Consider the following 22,191-nt stretch of genomic DNA (forward strand, 5'->3'; position numbering starts at 1 on the left):
CCCAGGCCCCTGGGAAAGCCCCCCTCCCCCACTACCTGCTTTCCTGGGGAGGCAAAGCCCGCCCACCCCGGTGGCAGAAAGAGGGACCGAGGAAAGACCCCCCCTCCACGTGGAAGTGGGCTCTAGGGCTGCCCCCTTCCGCCAGCCAGAGACGACTACCCCCAGGCCCCCCCATGGAAGGAACTGCCCCTGGGGCTGGCACCCCCTCCCACCCCATGGGAGTGGGGGAACCTGGCCCCATCCATGCCCACAGCCAGGGCAGGCTTCCCCCGCCCCCCCCCAAGGAGCCCGCCTGTCACTCACGCCGAGGGGGCCCTTCTGGAGACGGCTGCTGCTGCTGCTGCTGGGCAGGGCTGCCAGGGTGCGGTAATCCAGCTGCAGGATCTCTGCGCTGCCCCTGTCCTGGGGAAGGAAGCGGGGAGGGTCAGGGCTGGCTCTGGCCTCGCAGGGCACAAGCAGTCCCAGCGAGCAGTTTCACCCCCCTGGAGGATTCTGGCCTCGGGTGGCCCCACAGATGCCCCAGGGGATAACGCAGCCCCTCGGCAGCCCCAGCAGTGCTCCGTGCCAGCAGAATGGGCCCATGGCCAAGGGCAGAAATTGGGGGCCACCAGCCACCGGATGTCCCCAGATCCTTGGGGAACCCTCTCTATGCCAGTGGGGGTGCTTGGGGAAAGCGGGCTGAGGCTGGGGGTCTCCCCCTGGCCTTGAGGAAGCCCTTTAAAGGCCCCCGGCCTCTCCGTGCTGGAACTGGGGTGCTGCCCTCCACAAGCCCCCCAGCCCCTCCCCTCAGCTCCCTTCTGGGTCTTCCCTTACAGCAATTGCAAGATTCCCCACCCCCTAAATGCGCCACACTGGCAGCAAAACTGGGGGTCCTGTGACCTCAGACCCCTCAGAGGAACAACCAAGAGAAAAGTGACCGGGGGGGGGTGAAGGAGCTTTGGGGGCACTTAGGAACCAAAACAGGCATCTGTCTTACTTAAAATTCCTGCAAAATTGGGAAAAAGCAAGTTATGGAGGAGGGATTGCTTTCCGCTCATCAAAGACGCCTCTAAATTCCAACGCTTCCCAGAGGTTTGCAGGTTAAACAGTCGCTCGGCAGCCATTCCTGGCTATGACAGACCTCCTCTACTTATGCCCCTGTTCCAAATTTATGACAACCCCCCCTGCAGTCAAGCGTCCATATTTAGGGCACTCGGCAATCAGGTCACACTGATGCTGATCACGTGACCTGCTATTACGCTCCCCCCCCCCCGGAAACTGTTTACTTCCGGCTTCCTGGGAAAAAAATTCCCCACAGCAAACAAGGGGTTTGCTTAATGGCCACGGCACCTGCACAAAAGGAGTCGCAAAGTCCACGACCCGCTTTGTGACCTTCATGACTCGCAACAGTGATTGCCAGACTCAATGACGGTTGAGGCCAGGACCGGCTGTCCCTGGAAGAAATCCAGCCAGCTGCCAATTCCAGCTGTTAGCGGGGGGGGGCTTGGAAGCCTCCTCTCTGTGGCTCCCCTTCAGGTACCCAAACATGGCTGCCCCCCCAAGCCCTGGCCCACTGAGTCCTCCTCAGTCCCCCCCCCAGCCTCAGGGGGACGAGTAGCAACTCCCCCAGCCCCCCCAATAAGCTGAAGGCGGCCAGGGCTGCAACTGGGACAACTGGCCGAAAACAAGCGTGGCCAAATTCTGCCGGCAAGAGAGTAGCCTCCCCCCCCCCGCAAGAGAGGCGGCACAGAAATTTAACAAATAAATAAAAGATGGGGGGAGGGCAGGTGCAACACTAGCAAAGAAAACCATCAGTGTTGGCCTTTAAGGAAAAGTTACAAGATTTGGGGGGGGGGGTCTTGGCAAAAAAAGGAAGGAAGCTGGAGAGGTTTTTCTCCTTTTTCTGTCTTGGTGGCAACGATGGTGGTGGCGGCCATTTAGGGCTGCCCAAGCAGTTCGGCCTCAATGCCAGGCCTGGAAGGGGGGATGGCGCCTCACCGGAAGTTGTGCCCCCCCCAGAGGATGAGAGGCGGCCAAGAGGGAACCCCAGGGAGGCAGAGCTGCCTTCCTCCCCCTCCCCCCTCCTCGCAGCTGAAGTTCAGTGGAAGAAGGGCCAGCCCCCCACTCCCCCCCCTCAGCCTCTGCTTCTCAAGCCATGCGGACAGCTGGGGACCCCCCACTCGTATCCCAGGCGAGTGGGAAGAGCCCACTCCTGACCCACCCAGAGCGAGGGTCCCAGAGAGCAGCTGCCATTAGAGCCCCCCTCCCCATGGCCCCCTTTGGCTGCGCCAGCACAAGGCTGGGGGCGGCTTCTGTGCACAGCGGGGCCTGGGGGGGCCTGGGGGGGGGCAGCAGAACCAGACCAGCAAGGAGCCGGGCGGGGAAGCAGGAGGGCGCTGCCGCCTCCTCCCAGGGATGGCGCCCTTGGGGTCCCCCCGCCCTGCCCTGGAGCCTCAGGAGCCGCCCCGCTCCTCCTCCCTCCTCCTCCCCCCCATACCTTCTGAAGAAGGTCCGCCTCCTCTGGGCTGAGGTCCCGGTCAACGGACGAGATGCTCTCCAAGCTGTTCTTGCGCCCGATGCCGGCCGCAAAAGGGTTGGCGATGACTCCGGGAGACATCTGGGGGGGGAGGAGGGAGAGGCGCTTTCAGCTGGGGCTTGGCCAGAGGGCGCCTGGCGGGGCCTTCCCTGGGGACAGGCTGATGGGAGGGCAGGGCACCAACCTCAAGGGCGGCCACGGCCTTGGGGTCAAAGCCCTCGCAAACGAGCACCAGCAGCCGGTCCCCCACGGCACGCAGGACCTGGACCGCCTCCGCGTGGGTCATGCCCAGCAGGCTCTGCTGGTTGACCTCCAGGATGCGCAGCCCCATCCTCAGCCGGCCATCACGGGCCGCTGCCCCGGTGGAGCTGACCTGAAAGGCAGCGAAGAAGCGGGGAGGTGGCGGCACGGCTTCTCCCCCTCCCCCTCGGGAGACCCTCAGAAGACCACCCTTGCTCCAATTGGGGGGTGGGTGGGTGGGGAGGCTGCTGCTGCTTTGGGTCTGGGGGCGGCTCTGCCACTCTGGACCCGCTGGGTCTGCTCCGGCAAGGACAAGCCCAACGGACGCAGGGCTCTGTGATGGGAAGTGAAGAGAGGGGGGCAAGGGCGCCCCCTCCCCCGCCCCAATTGCCTGGTCACAGGGGCCCCCCGAGGTACCTTGGAGATGAAGATCCCCTCGTCGGTGGGGTCGAAGGGGTTCCCCGCGTGGCCCTTGGCGCCGCCTCGGATGCTGATGCCCAGTTTCTCTCCAGGCCGCTTTTCAATGGAGATCTCCTGCCAGCACAGAGACACCGGCGTCTGGGGGGTGGACGCTCCGTGGGGCAGAGGAGGCTCTCCAGCCTGGACCGAAGGCAGGGGTGGGGTGGTGAGTTTCCCTACCTCCATTCCGGGCGGGGGAGGGTCTCGCCTGACCACCATCTGCAGCTCTGGGGTGCTGGAGAGCAGAGCGCTGACCGCCTCCTGATGGGTCGCCTGGCGCAGATCGAGGCCGTTCACCGCCAGGATCCGGTCCCCCACACGCAGGCCGCTGCGGAAGGCCAGGCCACGCGGGATGACCTGCCCAAGGGGAGAAGGAAGGAGGCGGACCTGAAGGCCCAATGCGGCCCTTTCCCCTCTCCAGGGGGCAGCGACCGCCCTCCAGGCCCTTCCGCTGGGCACCTGAGCCAGGGCTGGGCAGAGCGTGTGCAGGGGGGAGGGGAGCGTCAGCGTTTCTACCTTGGAAATGAAGACTCCCGGCTCGTGGATGCCAAAGGGGTGGCTGGAGTGGTCACTGCCTCCCACGATGCTGAGGCCAAGGGGCCCCCCAGCCTTGACCAGGCAGACCTCCTGCAAGCACAGCCCGAAGTTTCCCTATGGTGACTGGGGGGCCAGCTGCAGCCACCGGCATTCCCCAGCCCAGGTGGGAGAGGGAGCCCAGTGGCCCCCGCCAGCCCAGAGCGGCCCCAGAAACCCCCGTCACCCACCTCGGTGGGGTACTGGCTCTCCGTGTCTTTGGGCAGCTGGCTCCTGGGGGGGCACGCTGCTGCCTCCTCCAGCGGGGTCTCTCCTTGCGGGGGCAGAGGTGGTGGCGAGGGGGGCCGGGGCCCACACGGCCCCACAGGGAGGTCCTTCTCTTGCGGGGCCGCCTCTCTTTCCACCAGCAGAGCAATGGTGGGTGGGGAGGCGGTCAGCAACGCTACAGCCTGATCATGCCGGGCCTCCGTCATGTCCACCCCATTGATCTACAACGGACCCAATTCAGTGTCAGCGGAGGAGGAGGGGCAAAAGGCAGGCTCGGGGTTCAAGAAGGGAGCCCGCTCTAGGCTGCCCTACAGCGACCCACGGGGGAGGGACCTTCTATGACATGAGCTCTCCCCTCCACTGCTATTTGGGGTGGGGGAGAGGAGGAAAGGCAACTCACACCACCTAGCAGGGAGGATGGGGGAGGCATGGAGACGGAAGCCGGCCCTGACCGGCCGACTGGGGGCTCCCTCCAAGTTCCCATCACGGCTGTGGGGCAGGGGAGGGAATGGGGCCCACGCAGAGTGGGGGTGAGGAGAAGCTGGCTCACCCAGAGGAGCCTTTCCAGAGCGTCCAGTGGGGAGCCCCCACCCCTCACCCCAGCCCTTTCTCTCACCAAGATGACCCTGTCGCCCACTTGCAGCGTCCCTTCCCGGTGGGCAGCCCCCCCGTCTGCAATCCGGGAGATGAAGATGCCCTGTGAAGGAAGGGCCAGATCACTGACTGTCCCAGGAGGAGATCCTCCACAATGAAGGGGGAGGGGAGCGGAGGGGGCTCCATCCGTCCATCCAGATTCCCCACGTCAGCAGGAGCCGGGAGCAATCCTCCAGGGGGGGAGGGGGGCCAAATATCACCAGCAGGGAAGGCTCCCCATGCTCGCCTCTCACCGTGTCCCCTGGCCGGTACGGGGTGGAGCCCTTGCCCCCAGCGATGCTGAAGCCCAGGCCCCGCTCGTTCCGCACCAGGCAGGCCGAGAGCCGCTCGGTTGGGGTGGCGTCCGTGGCCCCCGTGGCCAAGTGCAGCCCTCCACGCCATTCCCGTGGGCTGTAATCATCTTCGGGCCGCAGCGGCGTCACCGTAACAGCGTTCTCGGGCTCCACCATCCGCTCCCGCAGCACGGTCATGGAGACGCTGCTGCCCGAGCCCCGGAGGGCCTCCACGGCCACGTGGTGCTCAGCGCCGTGCAGGGACACCCCATTCACCTTAGAGGGGCAGGGAGAGCTCACTGAACAAGCACACGCAGACCCCGCTGGCCCCCAAACCTCAGGCCCTGAAGGCAGCGAGGCCAGGGACGAACAGCTGACGGCCACAGAGCAGAGCCAGCAGGGCCCCCCGGGATGGGGTGGCCACCAGCCCCAAAGCCCTTTGGCCACACGCAGACATCCCTCTCCTATTAGCCGAGGCAGCAGCAGCCGCCGGCCAGCACGGCTGACCCCCCCAAGAGAGCGAGCGGGCGTGGGCCCTCTCCTCAAGCCAGGGCTGGTGCAACAGATACGCGCCCCCCCCCGGCTGCTGCCCTGGTGACCTACCTCCAGGAGCTTGTCCCCCACGCGCACCCCAGCCTGTGCCGCCGGGCCCTCCTCCGACACACGGGAGATGAAGATGCCCTGGGGGGAAGGAGGAGGAGGAGGAGAGGTCTGTGGGGACTGGCTCCTCCCACCAGCAGCCGCCCCGGGCCACCCCCTGAAAGGCTGCCCCCGACCCTCACCTCATCGTCGCCCTTGTAGGGAGTGGAGCCTTTGCCCCCTGCAATGCTGATGCCAAGGCCGCCCGTCTGCCGCATGATCGTCAGAGCCAACTGGAAGCCAAGCAGAAGGGGGGGGACGGGACCGATGGGTGCAAGGGAGGGCAGGCCTGCCCTCCTCCTGGATCAGCCGGAGGACACCCCCTCTTTCCCCGGGTGCCCGTCTGTTTCCTGGGGACTCTCCGCCTGGGAAGCTGCTCCGCACAGGAGCCTGTCCCTGGGCAGGGGCCCTCCTGACCCACGGCTTCGACTGGGGCAAAGGCAGGGAGGCCGGTGGAGAGACGTGGAACAACGTGGAGACCCACTAGAGATCAGAGGCACTCAAGGGGGAGGCCAGGAGGGGGAAGGGAAGAACCGGGGGCAGCCCTGGAGGAACAGAGGCCAAGCCAGCCGGACAGACATTGGCACACCTTCCGCAGACTGCTCTGGGGTCGCCCCTCCCCGATGAGCGAAACCCCTCTCGAAACTCCCCCCGGCCACCCCCCTTCGTGGATGATGCCCAGAGCCCCCTGCCCGCTTAGCCAGCAGCTCCCCAGAGGACCCTCCAGGGCCGGAAGGGAAGCAGAGGGACAGAGACAGGAAAGCGGGGTGGGGGTGGGGGGGATCAGAGCCCCAGGTGCTCAGGTGGAGGCAGAGAGCCATTCTGACCCAGAAGCCCTTTCCGAAAGCAGGAGACAGCCCAGGGGCAGGAGCCCAGCTACCAAGGCTGCAGCCGGGGGTGAAAGGCACGGAGAGCGGCAAGGGCCAGGGGAAGAGGGGCTGTCTGGATGGAGCAGCAGCAGCGCAAGCCCACGGGGCTGCCACGGACCCCTCTTAGGGATCAGGAGAGCAGCCTGGCCTCTGCGGGCACCGAGGGCAGCTGCAGAATGCTGGGCCCAGCGATGACCCCGGAGCTTCCTCCTCCTCCTCCTCCTCCTCCTCCTCCAGGGAGGGGCTGTCCCCGTCAGCCAGGAAAGCTCCCTGCCCCCTCCAGGCCCTTTCCTCCCTGAGGGGCTCAGTGAGCCCCCTCCCCAGCTCAGGCAGAGGAGGGGAGGGGAGAGGGAAGGAGGAGCTGCCACCCAGGCAAGGGGGCCTGGGAGCCCTGCCGGCAGCTCCGGCCGGACCAGGCAGAGAGACAAACCCACCCGGGCGGGCGGTACAGACCTCTTCCTCCTCAATGCGAGCGGGCTCAATCAGCAGATTATTGGCTTGGTCAAACGACACCCCCTGTTAGGACAGCAACCGGCAGAGGCGGAGGGCAGATTAGTGGGGAAGCCCCAGGCCACCACCAGGGAGAGGCAGGCAGGCAGGCAGGCAGGCAGACCCCACCCAGCACCGAGAGACCATCACACCAGAGAGAGAGAAGGCGGGGAGAAAGCAAGAGCAGGCAGGGTGGGGGCTCCTCCCCACTGTCCTCCCCCCCTTCTGGAAAAGGCCCTTCGCTGCCCCTCTTGGCAAGGCCTCCAGGCTGGCAGAGCAAGAGAGGGCCAGGCAAAGAACGGCACCCACCGGAGCCAGCATCAGCAGCCGGAAGCCCTGCGGCTTGTGGGATGCGAGGCGGCCAGCCTTCTCTGGGTCTGGGGGCAAAGACGCCACGCCTCCCCCCGGGAGGGCACGTGCCCCAGGGACTCCCCAGCAGGGAGAGCAACGAGCAACAGAGACCCCCACCCACAGGGGGGAGCACAGAGTGACCAGGAGGGCCCCTCCCCACCTCCCAGCAGTCGAGCGGGTGAGCTCAATCCTGCCGGCGCGGCCAGGAGAGAGGCGGCCTGGGTCTCCCCTCCACACCCCTGCCCCGCCCCGCCTGCCCCCTCAGCCCCCCTCTCAGGAAGGCCCTCACCTTGACTGAGGGTGGGGCCGCTGCCCCCTCGCTGGCCGCCTCTTCCTGGCCCCACCCTGCCTGCTCCGGAGCCTCCTCCTCCTCCTCCTCCTGCTCCTCCTGGGGGCCCCCACTGGCCCCGAAGCCCTGCAGGAGGGCCACCACCGCTTCCGGGCGGGGCAGCTGAGCAATCCGGAAGTGCTTCTTGTAATGGGGCGTGTCCTTGCGGATCAGCCGCTGCTTCCCTGCAGGGAACTGGGGGGCCTCCTCGTCCTCGTCCTCACTGTGAACCAGGGTGTCTTCTGCAAAATGCACCGTGGGCTGCAAAGAGACGCCCCCCAGCCGGGGCAGGAAGGGTCAAGCCAGCCCCTCCCAGCCTGGAACCAGGCCGTGGGCGGAAGCACGTGGGGTGCCCCGCCCGCCAGTCTCCCCCTTTGGGCTGAAAGCCAGGCGTGCGAGGAGGGAGGCGGGGGTCTCTTCCGCCTGGGAGACGCGGGCGGCTTCGAGCTGCTCATCTCAGCGTTCCAGCAGTGCTGCCACCCCCCCCTTCTGCCAGGCTCCTCTTGGCGGTTGCTCTTCCGCTGCCATGCCCCCCTCCCTGGGCACAGGCGTGAGCGGCCAGATGGAGCAGGGGAAGAGGGGGAGCTGCCATCGCCCACTCCCTCTCATTTGAAATGCCGCTGCTCTTTCTCCAACCCCTTGTGCCCAACGAGCGGAGAAGGCCCTCAAGTCAGCTGGCGAGAGAACCTGGAGGCTGGGCCCTTCCCAGAGGCCGAGGGAGCTGGCGGGCAAGAAGAGCCCAGCCAAAAACGCCGGAGGCGGCTGGGCCTTCCCTTGCCCCGGGGTGGCCTTCCCCTCGCCAGTCCCAAGGCCTTTAAGGACCAATCTCGGCTGTAGGATGGGGGTTCTTGGCAGGGACCCCGGGCCCCTCTGCTCCGGGAGGAAAGGCGTCAGGGGGCCCCAGGAAAAGAGGCACGGGCGGCCCTCGCTCTCCATCGGTCTTCCCCCAGGTGGTGGGCTGGTTCTCCTGGCCGCGCTCTGGTTGTGGCTGGCTGGCTTTTGTGGGTCACCATTTGGGCAGCGGTCATAAGGCAGGCCCCTCTGCTGGTGCAGAAGAGGCAGGGAAAGGCCTTGGAGGAGCTGGGCAGGGGCAGCCAGGGGTCCCTATGCCAGGGCTTTTCAACCTTTTTCACCCATTGTGCCACTTTTAGGGTACAGCAACATCCGAGTACCACCAGTCGCCTAGCAAGGTGTCAAAAACTTGATGACCAAAAAAGAAAAAGAAAAAAGGGAAAAAGTGATAAAGTACAGGTAGTCCTCGACTTACAACAGTTCGCTCAGTGACTGTTCAAAGTTACAATGACACTGAAAAAAGTGCCCCCCAAGCCACAGCCGAGCAAGACACCTGCCTGCCCACCTGGCGGCGCTCTTCCTCCTGTCTGAGGTTTCCATTGTTGTGAGCATTTCTGTTGAGGATTGGCAGCGGGGATGGGGTGGGGGGTGTTTGGTTTTTATTCCCCCCGTCTGCTGGGTGGTTGCAGCAGGTTTTGGTCACTTCACATGACCCTGGGACACTGTGACCGTCATAAATATGAATCGGTTGCCAAGCATCTGAATGTAAATCACAAGACCCTGGAGAGGCTGCAACATTCCAGCTGATCGGCGCTTCTTCTGGGCTCAGCAGAAGCACCAGGATCAGTGCTGCTTTCCAGCTGATCGGCGCTTCTTCGGGTCTCAGCAGAACCACCAGGATCAGCGCAGAGCTCCAACTGGAGCCTGGCGCTGATCCTGGTGCTTCCATTGAGCCCTGACAGCCCCGAAGCGCCGATCATCTGGAAAGCGGCACTGATCCTGGTGCTTCCGCTGAGCCCTGACAGCCCTGCAGCTCCAGCCGTCTCTCGCTCAAGCTTGTGCGGTGCTGCCACCAGTTCAGCTCATTCCCCTCCCCCGCTACTTTTCTAGGATGGTCGCGTACCACCTGCCAGGTGCCAATGTACCACAGGTGGTACCCGTACCACTGGTTGAAAAGCCCTGCCCTACACAACGCCCCCCCGCTCTCCTTCCCCGCTCTGCTGCCAGCCGTGGGGGACGGAAGGTGGAAGAGGCTGACCCCACAGGATGTGTGGCTGGACTGGACACCCAGCTAAGCTTCTTAGCTCTTTCCCTCTTGGCAAAGCTTATCTGACTGCCTAGGCAGCTTGCAGAAATTCAGTCTTAAAAAGGAAGATGCAAATCAAACGTAGAAATTATGATTATAGAAAAACTAAAGAGAAAACTAAAGCCGGGGTGTCGTCACCCCAAGGCCTCCAAAAGAGGTGCGGTGCCACCAGGGCGGGGGGGGGGGGGCTATGCCCGCTTCCGGTCACGGAAGAGCAGCAGGACAGAAGCAGAGTGCTCCCAACACCGTGGCCTTCAGAGCCTGCTGGCCTGACCCTCTGCTTGGCCCGTGCCCTTCCTTTGCCCGCTCCGCCCTACACTTGGGTGGCCGAGAGGCTTGAAGAGGCGAGGTGCCCGCCTTGTCCAAAAGGGCTCGGAAAGGCGGCCACAGTCTGGAGCTCCGGCCTCCCCTCGGCTCGGCCAGCAGCCCCACTCACAGCGGGCAGAGCTGCCACGGGAAGCCTCCCGGCTCCTACCTCGGAGTACTCCAGCTCCAGCTCCTCTTCCTGGTCCTCCCCCGTCTCCTCCGGCGTGGGCCTTTCCTCTGGTGGCGCCTGGCCTCTCCCCTCAGCTGCCAGCTTCCCTTCTCCCTCCGGCTGAGCCTCTGCCGTGCCCCCCTCTGGCTGTGGCGCCTCTCTCCCCTCCTCCGGGCCGTCGCCGGCAGAGAGGGTGCTGCCAGAGACACGGGAGTCTTCGCTGCGGTTGGAGGCGGCACTGAGCCTCTTGCCCTGTGGGGGGGGAGGGGAAGGGGGGGCGGTTGAGGACCTGGGCACTGCCCGGCTGATGCTGGCAGCCCTGACGGCCCCAGGGACACCAGAGTCGCCTTGGGACGCTTTCCCTCGGCTGCCTCCACTAGGCTGCACTGCCGGGAAAGGGAGGGGCGGTAGCAAAGGCTGGGGCCTGCGACCCACTCTTCCCAAACAACCCGACTGGGAGGGGCTGGCAGGGAAAATGGCAGCTGCGACACCAAGACTTCCCCCCCATCCCCAATGTGAACGTGGTCCTCAGCTGGACGACAGCCTCTTCCCCTCCCCCACAGGGCCAATCGCTGAGGTCCCCCCTCTGCTCCCTAAATGGCCAATTTAAAACGGCAGCCCTGAAGCGCAAGGCAAGGCCCAGGGGCTGCCTTCCTCGGGCTCTTCTCCAAGAGACCAGGCTGGTGAGGAGGTCGAGGTGCACGTGAAGCAGGGCCGAGTGGGCATCTCTTTGCTAAGGCCACCTGACCGCTGGCAGAAGCCCTCGATGCCCACCTCAGCGTTACCGGAGTCCTGCCTAGCTGCCGCGGAGGCCTCACTGCGTCGCACTTCCATCCCTTTCTTCATGGACTTCAGCTCGCTGGGGTGCGGAGTGGCCCTGCGCTGCAGCCCCTGCCAAAAGCATGGGGGGGGGGGAGAGAGAAGCGGGCAGGTGAGGGCACAGCCAGGCTCCTCCGAGGCCCATCAGCTCCAGTTGCTCCCTCTAGGTAGGAAGCAGCGGGAGGATCACCTGCTCCCCCCACCCCCCGGGCCAGGCCAGTGAAGCCCGAGGACTGAGCGGACACCCGCTCTGGCTGCCCAGCCCTGCTCCTCTCCTTCGGCCATTACCCTCTTCTCGGCGCCAGCTTCCTCCTCCTCCTCTTCCTCCTCCCTTTGAGGGTCCTCCAGGAACTGGATCACACTGACCCGGTTGGGATTGGCCTCTGCCCAGCTCTCATCCAGGCTGTTCTGCAGGAGGTTCTCTGCAGGGGAGACCCAGAGGGGGCGGGCAGTGAGGGCGAGCTGGGCTCCTCCCACCACCACCCCCGCCCGGAGAGGCTGGGCCCCGGGGCCCCGTCACTACCTGAGCTGGGGGACGGCTGCTGGGGCAGCAGGTAGCAGGTGAGCACTTTCTCCCCCGTCTTCTCGTCCTCCTCGGCCTGGAACTTGAGCATGGGCTGCGACTGGTTCTCCGCCAGCCAGAGGGCCTTCAGGTGCAGGTTGGTCAGGGTGAAGGGCAAGTGCTGCAGCCTGCGGCCGTGGAAAGCCATCAGGGGGGTGGTCCCTTTGCCCCCCTCCCCCAGAAGCTGCCAGCTCAAACGGGGAGGGGGCATGTCAAGCAAGAACATCCGATGTTAGCAGCAGCCAGAGCTGCACTTGGCGGGGTGGGGGTGGGGGGCTGAGAGGGCTCTGGGCAAAGCGAGTTCCCAGGAATAAGGTACCCCAGACCTCTCCTCACCCCCTTCCTTCTTGGTGAGGGGAGGGGGCTGCCTGGTGGTGCTTGGACCCCAAAGAAGAAGATAAAAATAATTTTAAATAGAGACACAGCTTCTAATATTCGGTTTTTTAATCTGGTTTTACAGGGGTTTGTATTTTTATGCTTTGTATTTGTACTGTTTTTAATACGCTGTGCACCGCCCTGAGTCCTGCGGGAGAAGGGCGGTATATAAATTAAATTATAATAATAATAATAATAATAATTTGGGGCTGAGCAACAGCAGGGCGCAATCCCAGAGCTGGGGGGGAGGGGGGGCAGGACTGAGCCCAGAGCCTCAGTGCCCCTTGGGCTGTTATCCTGGGACCCGGAGCATGAGGAGTCCTCCCTCTCTCTCCACCCCATGGCCCCCCAGCACCCATGCCCCCTCCCTCGCTGCACCCCCTCCTCCTCCCTAAGTGGGGCTCCTTCAACGAGCCCCCTTTCCCCTGCCCTTGGGGGTCCTCTCGAGGGGGGCCTCCAGCCACTGGGAGCAACTTTCCCGTAGGCTTCCCTGACCTTGGAATCGACTCTCCTGCCATTTGCTTTGGGGGAGGGGGAGACATCGACATGCACAGCTGGCCCACCCTTGACCTCCTACAGCAGGGTGTCAAACTGGTGGCCCTTGGGCCGGATGCCTCACGCGCAGGCCACATCCACCCCGGCTCCGCGAAGGCAAAAGAGGTCGCGATACGTCACATGACACGACCGGGTTTGACCCCCGTGTCCTCCAGCCTGCCCCTGCCCCTTCCTCCCTTCAGCCTCCGTCCCATGAATTAGGAGGAGCCAGTCAAGAAGAGCAGATCCAGCAAGACTAGCCAGGGGCTTCCTGGAGGGGCCGGGCCCTCTGCCGCAAATCCACCTGGTCTCTCTGAAAAGCACCACCGTCTCTCCTCCACAGTGGGAGGGGAACCTGTGCTCACCCGGTGTGATGGCTCCCAGGCCAATCCAAGGGCCGAGGTGGGGATCCGGGCAGCCCCTCCCTGTGGGAAAAGGGCATTTCTGCAGCAGGGGGGCTCCCGACTGTCCGAAAGGATCGGCTCCCCAGGACTTAAGGCTTACTAGCAGGGAGGAAGTGGCCGAGGAAGCAGCAGGAACCCTGGAGGGAGATTGGCTGGTTGGCTTGGATTCACCAGCCGCCCGACTGCGAAGGGACTCCGGGTTCCCAGGGATCCCGGCGCTGCTGCACTCGGGGAGAAGCGAAGGTGATCAGGTTAGCATTCCGAATTTCAAGAGAGCAAAGAGGAAAAGCAGTAAAGATTCCAGGGACAGAAATCCTGAAGGGCAAAACATTTCAGGAGGGTTGGGAAACTCTGAAAAGTGGGAGAATTGAGGCCCAAGCACAATCCAGGGCAAACAGGCGGAGGAAAGGGGAGGCTCCCGATGAGACGGGCCCGGTTGCTTTAGAAGCTCTGAGGAGCTTACACAAAAAGAACAAATTTTTTAAAAAAGAGTTTGTTTAAAACAAATTAGAAAAACTTTTTCACACAGGTTGTTGTTTTTTTTTTAAAAAAAGCAAAACAGAATAAAAACACTGCCTCAGGAAACAGCCAGAATCTCCAAGGCTGGGGGTCAGGAAAGTGAAGGCTCAGAATCAGTTGAGGCCTGCAAAGAATGCCAAAAATAAGGGAAAAAGAAGGCCTCTTTGTGCCTGGGCCGAAGCGAAGCCGCTCTGTCCTCTGGAGAAGAGGGAGGGAAAGGCTGGGCTGCTGGACTGCCGAGAGGCAAGAGGGAGCGCCCGGCTGACCTGGGTGGCTTCAGATCTCCTGGACTGGGTGGGCTGTATCCCAGCTGGCGGAGAACAGAAGATGTGCCAGAAGACTGGAGAAGAGCTAGTACTGGCCCGATCTTTTAAAGAAGGAAACAAAATGGACCCAGGAAACTTCAGAACAATCGCCTTGGGAATACCTGGGAATGAGCACCTGCGAAACTCCTAGAAGAGATCACCAAACAGTGGATTTGCAACATTAAGAAAGAAACAGCGATGAGTAGAAGCTCATGTGGGTTTGTTGAAGACAGACTACGCCGGACAACTAGGATTGCTTTTCTTGACAAAGTGGCTAGAATAGCAGACCAAGGCTGTGCTGCCAATGTAGCGCACTTCGACCTCAGGAAGGCATTTGATAAAAGTTGACCACCGCATTCTTTCTTCTAAGATGGAATAAAGGGGAAGGACGGTCCCACTGCCAGATGGAGCTGGAGCTGGCCGAATCACCGGCGCCTGATTCCAATACGTGAACAGGAGGGGACTCACCAAAGGCACAGATGACGTGCAGCCGGGGAAGGCTGTGAACACGCCAGAAGACAAATTCAAGGTTCAAAAGGAGCACTGCAGACGTTAAGCACTCAGCCACCTAACGATACGGTCATACAAGGCCCAATACTTCAATAAGAAAAATCTAAAGCGCAGGTACCAGGCAGGCCACACCTGGCTGGGAAGTAGTAATACCTGTGGGAAGGACCCGGGTGTCCTACAGGCCACGTGAGCCAACGCGATCTGGGGTTGCCTCAACAGGGGCATAACGCTAAGATTGCGGGAAGTGATCCGGTGGTCAGAGTGCGCCTGGAATACCGGTCCGGCTCTGGTCGCCACAAAATAAAGAGGCAGCGGAGGAACTGGGAAGTGGGCAGAGGAGGAGGAGGAGGGAGAGGGCGAGGGGCTTGGAGGCTGAATCCCACCAAGAGCAGCTCAAGGATCTTGCTTACCCTTGGCCTGAAACAGAGAAGCAGCGCTGAGGGGAGACACGGCAGCCGCCGTCCAGCCTTTGAGGGGCTGTCCCAGAAAAGAAGCCTGGGCCGCCCCCGAGGGCAAGATGGAGGAGGAAGCTTGCAGGAGATCAGCTCAAAGTGAAGAAGGGAATTTCCAGATAGGGCACGGCGGGACCGCCGGCTTCCTGGTACTGCAGGGGCTCCAGCTGCTGAACCTTTGAAACGAAGGCTGGGCAGGACTTGTCTGGAACGGTCTGAGGATCCGTACTGCCCTAGGCAGGGGGCTGGTCTAGAAGACCTCCGAAGTCATAGTTGAGGCCACCAGTTTACGAAAAGAGAATGGGAGGTGGTATTGCAGGATCAGGCCCGTCCATGGCTCGCCACCCTTTTCCAAATTCTTTCACACACACCGGCAGTAGACCACAAACACGGCTGCTTGGAAAGGACTGTGGAAGTGCCTAGCTAATGGCATCTGCTGGGCCCGATTCTGCTCCCGCTGCTCTGCCCTTCGCTCCCGGCAGCCTCTCCCAGGAAGGCCGGGCCCGTTCTGAGGCACTGGAAGGGCCCTCTGCTTCCAGGCCCAGGGAGGGCCACCTCGCAGGGGAGCCCGAGGGCCCTTCCAGGAAGAGCGCCTCCCTCAGGGGACTCCCATCCCTGCTTCTCAGCCTTTCCTTCTGGGCAACAGACACCCCGATTGGTTATTAGTCCATAATAACGACTCGCTGTTCCCTTTTCATGTTGTGCTGTACAGGTAGTCCTCAACGTACGACCATTCGTTTAGCAACAGTTTGAAGGCACTGATGTCCATCACAGCGTCCCTGTGGTGACGTGGCTGCCACTTGTGGCCGCTCAGCCGGCTCCCCATGAGCCGGGTCAGTGGGGGGAGCCGTGCGATTCGCTCGCCCCCTGCGGCACAAACGGCCGTTAACATCAGGCATGGCCCCACGGTGACTCGCTTAACGACCAGATCATTTAGCTTACGTGATTGTAAGTCAAACACTGATGTCTTTTTTTGCCCTGACCTTCAGAGAGAGAACGTGTCCTGCTGAGCCCAACTCATTAAATAACCCAATGAAATCTTTTCTTCCCCAGTCTTGGAGAGGGAGGAGAAAGTTATGCCTCAGAACCCCCTCGGAGCCGGATAATCTCCTTTCCGTCTAGTGGTTCATTTGCATCCTGCTTTTCTCAGCAGCTTGAAAGAAACACTTTCCTCTGAGGTCCTCAAACGTTTTTATTTCGGGCTATGGAGTATTTCATTTCCTGTTCTAGCAATAAAAACAGGGGTATCTGCAAGCGGACAGTCTCCCCGGGAGCCTCGTGGATCTCTCTGGGAACCTTCTGGCTCCCTGGGACACAGGCTGAAAAGCAGGACTGCTGCGACGGGCTCCGAGCCGATACCACGTGCCGGAGAGGCCATCTTTGGGAGGAAGGCGACAAATGGTCCCTTTAAACTGTGGACAAGGACTGGCCGATACGCAGAGTGGACCGTGAAGGGATTTCTGACGCGCAGAGGCCGGCCGCTGGCCCTGGGCCCTTCCAGGGCAAAGGCCCTTCCAGGTGGAGGCTCCTCTGCTTGCTAACTCAGTCAGCCCTGCAGGTAAATCAGTGCGAGTGGAAGGGGAGGCGGGGAGCTCCAGAAACTCACGAGAGGAATGCCAGCCCTGCCACGTTTGGCTTCCCCCCCCCCATCCTGACCATCGCCACGTCCTGTGGGTTTTTCTACTTCTGGAAAGATCCCACGGGCTGGTTTCCTACGGGAGCTGCGCTTCACGCCGGCTGAGCACGCTTGTCAGCAGCTGCACAGAGAGAGAAGGCAAGGGGACCCACGCAGCTGGGCCCCAGGAGAGGGTCAGGATGGGGGGAAGGCTCCTGCCCAGTGGGCCTAGCCAGCTGAGGCCCGCGGTGTGGGGAGACTTGCAGCGCTCCTGCAGTTTTAAGGGCAGGTGCGGTGCGAAGCGCCTGAATTTTTATCACGTGACCAAAGGGACGCTGCAACGGCTGGAACTTCGGGAGGGGTTCGAATGTCCCTTTGCTCAGCGCCGTCAGAATTCTGAAGAGTTGTGGAACAGTCACCAAATCGAGGACTGCCCGTACAGCTCACACATGTCTCTCTCATTTACATCCAGGCTGGGAGATGTGCTCACTGCTACTGAGATGTTTGCTCACTGGTTTAATTTCAGATGACGAGATGGGCTGTTTTGCTCTAAATCAGTACATTTTATGTTTTTATACCGCTAAGCGGCCTGTCATCTGAGTTGTGGTTGCGAGAAGCCGCTCAGAAACTGGCAAAAACGCAGAGCCCATGTAAACCGGGCAATCTTTAGCCACCTCCAGGCGGACACGCACAATGAGGGGTGGTAAGGGGTGCCTGGCTGGCCCAGGGCGCCAGTTCTGAAGCAAGCCTGGACTTCTTCCCTCCTGCCCCCTCTCCCCACCTCAGCCGTACCGGTTGCCTGCTACGTCCAGGACGTGCAGCTCAGTGGTGCTCGCGAGCTCCGGGGGCAGCAATTCCAGGCGGTTGTCTCGAAGGGAGAGCACATTCAGGCTGCTGCAGCCCCCAATCTCTGCAGGAAGCAACGTCAGGCGATTCCGGTCCACATTGAGGTTGGTCAGCTTGGTGAGTTTCCCCAGAGACCTGGGGAGGGTCTGAGAAAAGAGCACCCGGGGGTGGAGGCGTAAGACCGCCACCCTTGGCAGATCAGCGAGCTCACCTGGAGAGCGGCTGCCTAAAGCGCAGCAGGTAGAGCCAACTTGCATGCCCACCTGTAGCAGGTTCTCAGTGAGGATGAGCTCCGACAGGTTTGCACAGTCCCCGATGGCTTCGGTCACCTCTGTGAGACGGTTCTGGTCCACCTTCAGGATGGAGAGCTGCTTCAGCTGGCCTGGGCAAAGGTCAAGAGAGTATAGATGACCCTGCGCAGCCAGGGCCGCTCCAGGCTGGATTCTGCGGGAGGTGATTACAATCCCTTTGGGGATTTTAGCTCTCTCAGAAACGTGGCACCATCATGTAGGGTTTCCTGCCTGAGCAGGGGGTTGGACTAGAAGACCTCCAAGGTCCCTTCCAACTCTGTTGTTCTGTTCTGTTCTGTTCTGTTCTGAGCAGCAGGTTCCAGGGGCTTAATGAGAGAGGCGTAATCTGGGAGCAGAGGAACCGGGAGCTGCCTGGGCGTTTGCTGGAGCAGCCCACCCCCAGCGCTCCTCTCAAGGGAAGGCAGGGGCCCACCTGGGCATCAGGGGACAGAAGGCCTTTAACAAAAGCCATAACCGACTGGTCCGCATCCCGCTTTTACGCTCTCACTCTGGCACTTAAGCTTCTGATGCCCCTTAGCAGGAAAGTGCAGTATAGATAAGTGGTACTAACTACAACAAGAGCACTGACTTTTAGCTTTATAACGAAAGCTTAAAGGGCTTCGGTTTTATGACGCTCTTTTCCCAATCAAGGATTTTTTTCGCCTCCCCCCCCCCGAGCAAAGCTGTGTTCCCCAAGATTCTGCACCAAGGAACGAGTTCTCAAAGAAGCTCCTCCCAACTCCAGAAATAAGAACAAACGAAAAGCAGATTTCAAAGCCAAAGCCGAGCCAAAGCCGATACCATTGCGGGATGGCTTCCTTGTTTCTGAAGACCCCCCCCCCAAATCTCGCTCAAGGGTCCCCCCAAGCATAGCCACACTCACCAATGCCGTCGGGAATCATCTCCAGCAGGTTCTGCGACAGAAGCAGGTCCGTCAGCACCACCAACCCACTGATCTCATCGGGCAGCTGCTCCAGCTTGTTCTCGGAGACATCCAGGCAGACCAGCCGTCGCAGATTGCCCAGCTCCTGCAGAGAGGGAAGCGAGGCAGGCCGACTCGGACGGCTGCTCCGCTACACTCCGGCCTCTTTGCGCTGGACCCTCAGGACCCTCAAGGGGCTCCTCCTCAGGGCTCAGCCGGCCCCCTTCATTCCTGCCACACTGAACACGTGGACGCCCCAAACAATTCCTCCACAAGGAAGCTTCGGGTATAAGCAACACTTCCGACTCTTGCAGCGTGGGCCGCCTGCCCTACCAGGCCAGATCCCTCCCTCTCCCTGACGATGCTGCCTCTTGGCAGACCCCTCTGGGGCTCCTCAGAAATCCCTTCATGGTCCACTGTGCCCATCGACCAGTCCTCGTCCACAGTTTGCAGCAGTCCTGCTCTTCGGCCTGTGTCCCACGGGACCAGAAGGTTCCCAGAGAGACACATGAGGCTCCCGGAGAGACTGTCCGCTTGCAGATACCCCCGTTTTTATTGCTGGAACCGGAAATGTCAGCCTGCCAGAGGCACCCGAGGCCCTGGCCACGGCACGGGAAGACCAAGGCGCGGGAGGGGGGCGGAAACACTTACCGGGGGCAGGCAGGAGAGCTGGTTCCTGTCCAGCCAGAGCTCACGCAGGTTTGGCAGGGCGCCCAGGGTGTCTGGCTGTGAAGGAGAGGAGCACAACATCAGTCTCCATGGCAAACACCCTTCCCGGGACCGCCTCCCCCCGGGGCCTTCAGGCCCAGCCCCCGAGGGGCCTGCTGAGAGAGGGGGCTGGAGCAGGGGCAGGCCATCCCCACTCAGGATCTGGGGCGAAGAGCACTGCCCTGGGCTCAGGTGAGAAGGGGCCGCACAGCCAGTGGGCGAGAGGCCGGCCGGGAAAAGAAAGACGGGTGGGTCTCCCCCCTCGAGCCTCCCTTACCAACGCTTCCAGGTCGTTGCCCCCAAGGTCCAGCTGCTCTAATTTGACAAGGAAGGAGAGCGAACTGCAAGGCAGAGGGGAAAAGTCAGGGCCGTTGGGAGCACAGGAGCTGCGCCCCACCTCCACGGGGCTCCTCTAGGGCCCCTCCGCCGGGGCAGGGGCAAAGGGGCACTCACGCCGGGAGGCACTTCAGCAGATTCTCACGGAGCTCCAAGGTCACCAGGTTGGCCAAGCTGGGGGAGAAAGGAGGGCTGGGGTTGAGCAGAAGAGTGGGCCCTGCCCCCCGCCTCGCCCCCACCCCATGCCAGGCACCAACTCACTTGCCAATGTCGTTGGGCAGGCTCTGCAAGGAGACGTCGTTCAAGGCCAGGTGGCCCAGGTTGCGCAGCTGGGTGAAGCCCTCGGGGAGCCTGCAGGAGAGGCAGGGAGAGCCTGGAGGGCTCGGCCGGGGTGCACGGAGCTGGGCAGATGGAGCCCCTCAGAGCAACTGGCCTTTGGGGCTCTCTCAGGACCCCAGAGGGGAAGGCACCAGACACTTCAGCCTCTCCCAGGGCAACCTCCACCCCCCCTCCGCCCCCCCAGGCTGTGCCCCTCCCAACAGAGCCTCCCTACAGCTGCCCCAAAGCCCCTCCGTGCAGTCAGCCCCCCCCAGAGGCCCTTCCAGAAGGACAGGCAGGCGCCCCCAGGCGGCCACTTCTCTCCTACCTGGACAAGGGGTTTCCACTGAAGTCTGCAATCTCCAGGGACTTGCAGAACTTGATGCTCTCGGGAATCTCCGGAATGTCTGGAGCAGAGCGGCCCAAAGGCGGGCAGGAGTCAGCGAGGGAGCTCAGAGCCAGCAAGCCCTGCTCCCCCCCTCCCCTCCCCGCCCCCCCAGCATAAAAGACAGGAAGAGCGGCCACCCTGGATAGCCAAGCACAGCCGCCAGAGCCACTTCGGTCCCCCGGACGCACACAGGCCGGGAAGGCAGCAGTCTCCCCCCCCCGCCACCAGGCATGAGGGCCCCTTACCCACCGTTGCGGGAGATGTCCAGCTCCACCAGCTGCATGAAATTGGCCACCTCGGGAGGGAGGCGCTGGATCTCATTGTCACTCAGGCCCAGCCTGCGCAGGTTCAGGAGTCGGAAGAAAGGCTGCGGGCACAGAGGGAGGGGCTGCTCACCGGGGCCGAGGGAAAGCCTGGCCAGCCTCCCCCTCCAGACTGGGGGGGAACAGCGGTGGGGGGGTCTTTGGGGAGCCACTTGCACCCAGCCCTGAAGGCCGGAGGAAGCCTCAGCAAGGGCCCCCCCGCCCTGGAGGCCCCCCCGAGCAGAAGACGCCCTGCAGACCTTCCCACCGGAGAGGCCTCTTCGGGTCTCCTGCCCTAAGGGCCCCCCAGCCCAAGCTCTCTTCCCGTAAGCAGAACCTTCTGCCCCCCCCGGCGCTCAAAGCCTCCCTGTGACAGCGCAGCTTCCGAAGCAAAGAGCCCAATCCACCACTGGCTCCTCAATCTGCCACCTTCCCTGCTAAGCACAGCTGGCTTGGCCTCGGCCCCGTTGTTTTTTTATACTTCCATGCTGCTTGTCACACAATCTTCTATCTAGCTGGCATTCACTGTAAATCATTTCTGACCTCACCCTCCACGTTATCCAAGCAGACACCCACATTCACGTCCCCACCCCACCTGCTCCCACAGCACAAAAGTTTCTCACACGTTTATCAGTATACACACTGAACAACGCAGGGAACCAACACCCATATCTTATTCCATGCTCAATGCTGAACTACAAGTGCTCCTTGTTTAGACCTCAGACAACAACTGTTCAGTTACAACAGTAATAAAAAAGTTACTTCACAACCAATTCCCACAGCATCTGTGACTCTCTCTCTCTCTCTCTCTCTCTCTCTCTCCACACGGAGCAGAGAGACTGCTTCAGCAAGGGATTCCTTTTCTTGAGCTTCTTTCCTTCACTTGTCCCTAAAAAGCGACAACCGCAGGTTAAAAAGCTGAGCTCTGTGGACCTTCATTCTCCTCCCTGGCAAGATCCTAATCAGCTCCACAGCAAAGGCTTTAGCCTGCCTCCTAGGCAGCCAGCCCCAGCAAACCCTGCATCCCACCTGAGGCACACTCCTCCTCATGGTCCACCTGCTTACTCTCTGGGGATCCCTTTCTCTCCAGCCAACGTAAATACGAGCCTCAATTCTCTTTTTGCTAATTATTTCAGCAGCTGGGCTGAGCGTTCCCAAGGATGGGAGACTGGGGGGAAAGGGCTACAAGAGGCCCCAAAACTTCCCACTCACTTGGGCTCACCTGGCTGTTTAGAGAGGCTGTTGCAAAGCAAAGGAAAGCTGAAGTAAAATGCAACCGTGTGGGTTTTTCAGCCAGGGACTGCTTCACAGAACCACCAAACTGCCAGCCCCAATCACAGCAATTGCTTCCTCTATTTACCGGGTGTTTCATTTATGTCCATCCCATACTGCTCTTATTTAGCCACCAGCTTCAGACTCCATGCAGGTAACCCTCGACACATGACCCTGACTGAGCAGGCAAGTCAAAAAATGGGTCACGTGACCACGGGCAATTTTACAACATTTTTTGGCAATCATAAAGCAAATGCTGAGATTGTTAAGCTATGGAGCATGTTTTGTGAGAACCAGAAGTAAATGCTGGTTTCCAGCAAAAATGTTGTAAACCACGGTCCCATGATTATGGAACGTGGCAAACAGCCATAAATGTGGGCCCGTTGCCAAGTACCAAAATTGTGATCACATGACCGGGGTGAGAACTTCAAATCTGGGGGTCTTTTTGGGGGGTCCATTGTAACTTCAAGCAGTTGCTAAGCAGCTGGTCATAAGTCAAGAGCCACCTGTCATATACAACATTC

The 22,191-nt window shown here is 61.5% G+C and overlaps 1 protein-coding gene across 1 annotated transcript in view; it reads right to left on the reverse strand.

Annotated features, from left to right (window-relative positions):
* Positions 1-20,460, reverse strand: part of SCRIB (scribble planar cell polarity protein) — a 27,856-nt gene extending 7,396 nt beyond the window's left edge. Inside the window, exons 1-27 of the mRNA XM_015817110.1 lie at positions 20,343-20,460; positions 20,034-20,112; positions 19,649-19,738; positions 19,505-19,561; positions 19,329-19,392; positions 18,995-19,069; positions 18,305-18,449; positions 17,395-17,513; positions 17,078-17,277; positions 11,533-11,699; positions 11,298-11,431; positions 10,971-11,081; positions 10,546-10,557; positions 10,191-10,442; positions 7,579-7,878; positions 6,903-6,965; positions 5,724-5,813; positions 5,545-5,622; positions 4,903-5,217; positions 4,632-4,712; positions 3,979-4,236; positions 3,731-3,841; positions 3,395-3,571; positions 3,173-3,289; positions 2,700-2,888; positions 2,477-2,596; positions 304-402 (exon numbers count right to left, since the gene is read on the reverse strand). Of these exons, the coding sequence (XP_015672596.1) occupies positions 304-402; positions 2,477-2,596; positions 2,700-2,888; positions 3,173-3,289; positions 3,395-3,571; positions 3,731-3,841; positions 3,979-4,236; positions 4,632-4,712; positions 4,903-5,217; positions 5,545-5,622; positions 5,724-5,813; positions 6,903-6,965; positions 7,579-7,878; positions 10,191-10,442; positions 10,546-10,557; positions 10,971-11,081; positions 11,298-11,431; positions 11,533-11,699; positions 17,078-17,277; positions 17,395-17,513; positions 18,305-18,449; positions 18,995-19,069; positions 19,329-19,392; positions 19,505-19,561; positions 19,649-19,738; positions 20,034-20,112; positions 20,343-20,376 (3,537 nt within the window). The 5' untranslated portion in view covers positions 20,377-20,460. The remainder of the gene's footprint in view (positions 1-303; positions 403-2,476; positions 2,597-2,699; positions 2,889-3,172; positions 3,290-3,394; positions 3,572-3,730; positions 3,842-3,978; positions 4,237-4,631; positions 4,713-4,902; positions 5,218-5,544; positions 5,623-5,723; positions 5,814-6,902; positions 6,966-7,578; positions 7,879-10,190; positions 10,443-10,545; positions 10,558-10,970; positions 11,082-11,297; positions 11,432-11,532; positions 11,700-17,077; positions 17,278-17,394; positions 17,514-18,304; positions 18,450-18,994; positions 19,070-19,328; positions 19,393-19,504; positions 19,562-19,648; positions 19,739-20,033; positions 20,113-20,342) is intronic.
* Positions 20,461-22,191: the final 1,731 nt, after the last annotated feature.

The sequence above is a fragment of the Protobothrops mucrosquamatus genome, unplaced genomic scaffold (assembly GCF_001527695.2).
Source record: "Protobothrops mucrosquamatus isolate PMUCROS unplaced genomic scaffold, P.Mucros_1.0 scaffold553, whole genome shotgun sequence".
In the NCBI taxonomy this organism is placed as follows: Eukaryota; Metazoa; Chordata; class Lepidosauria; order Squamata; family Viperidae; genus Protobothrops; species Protobothrops mucrosquamatus.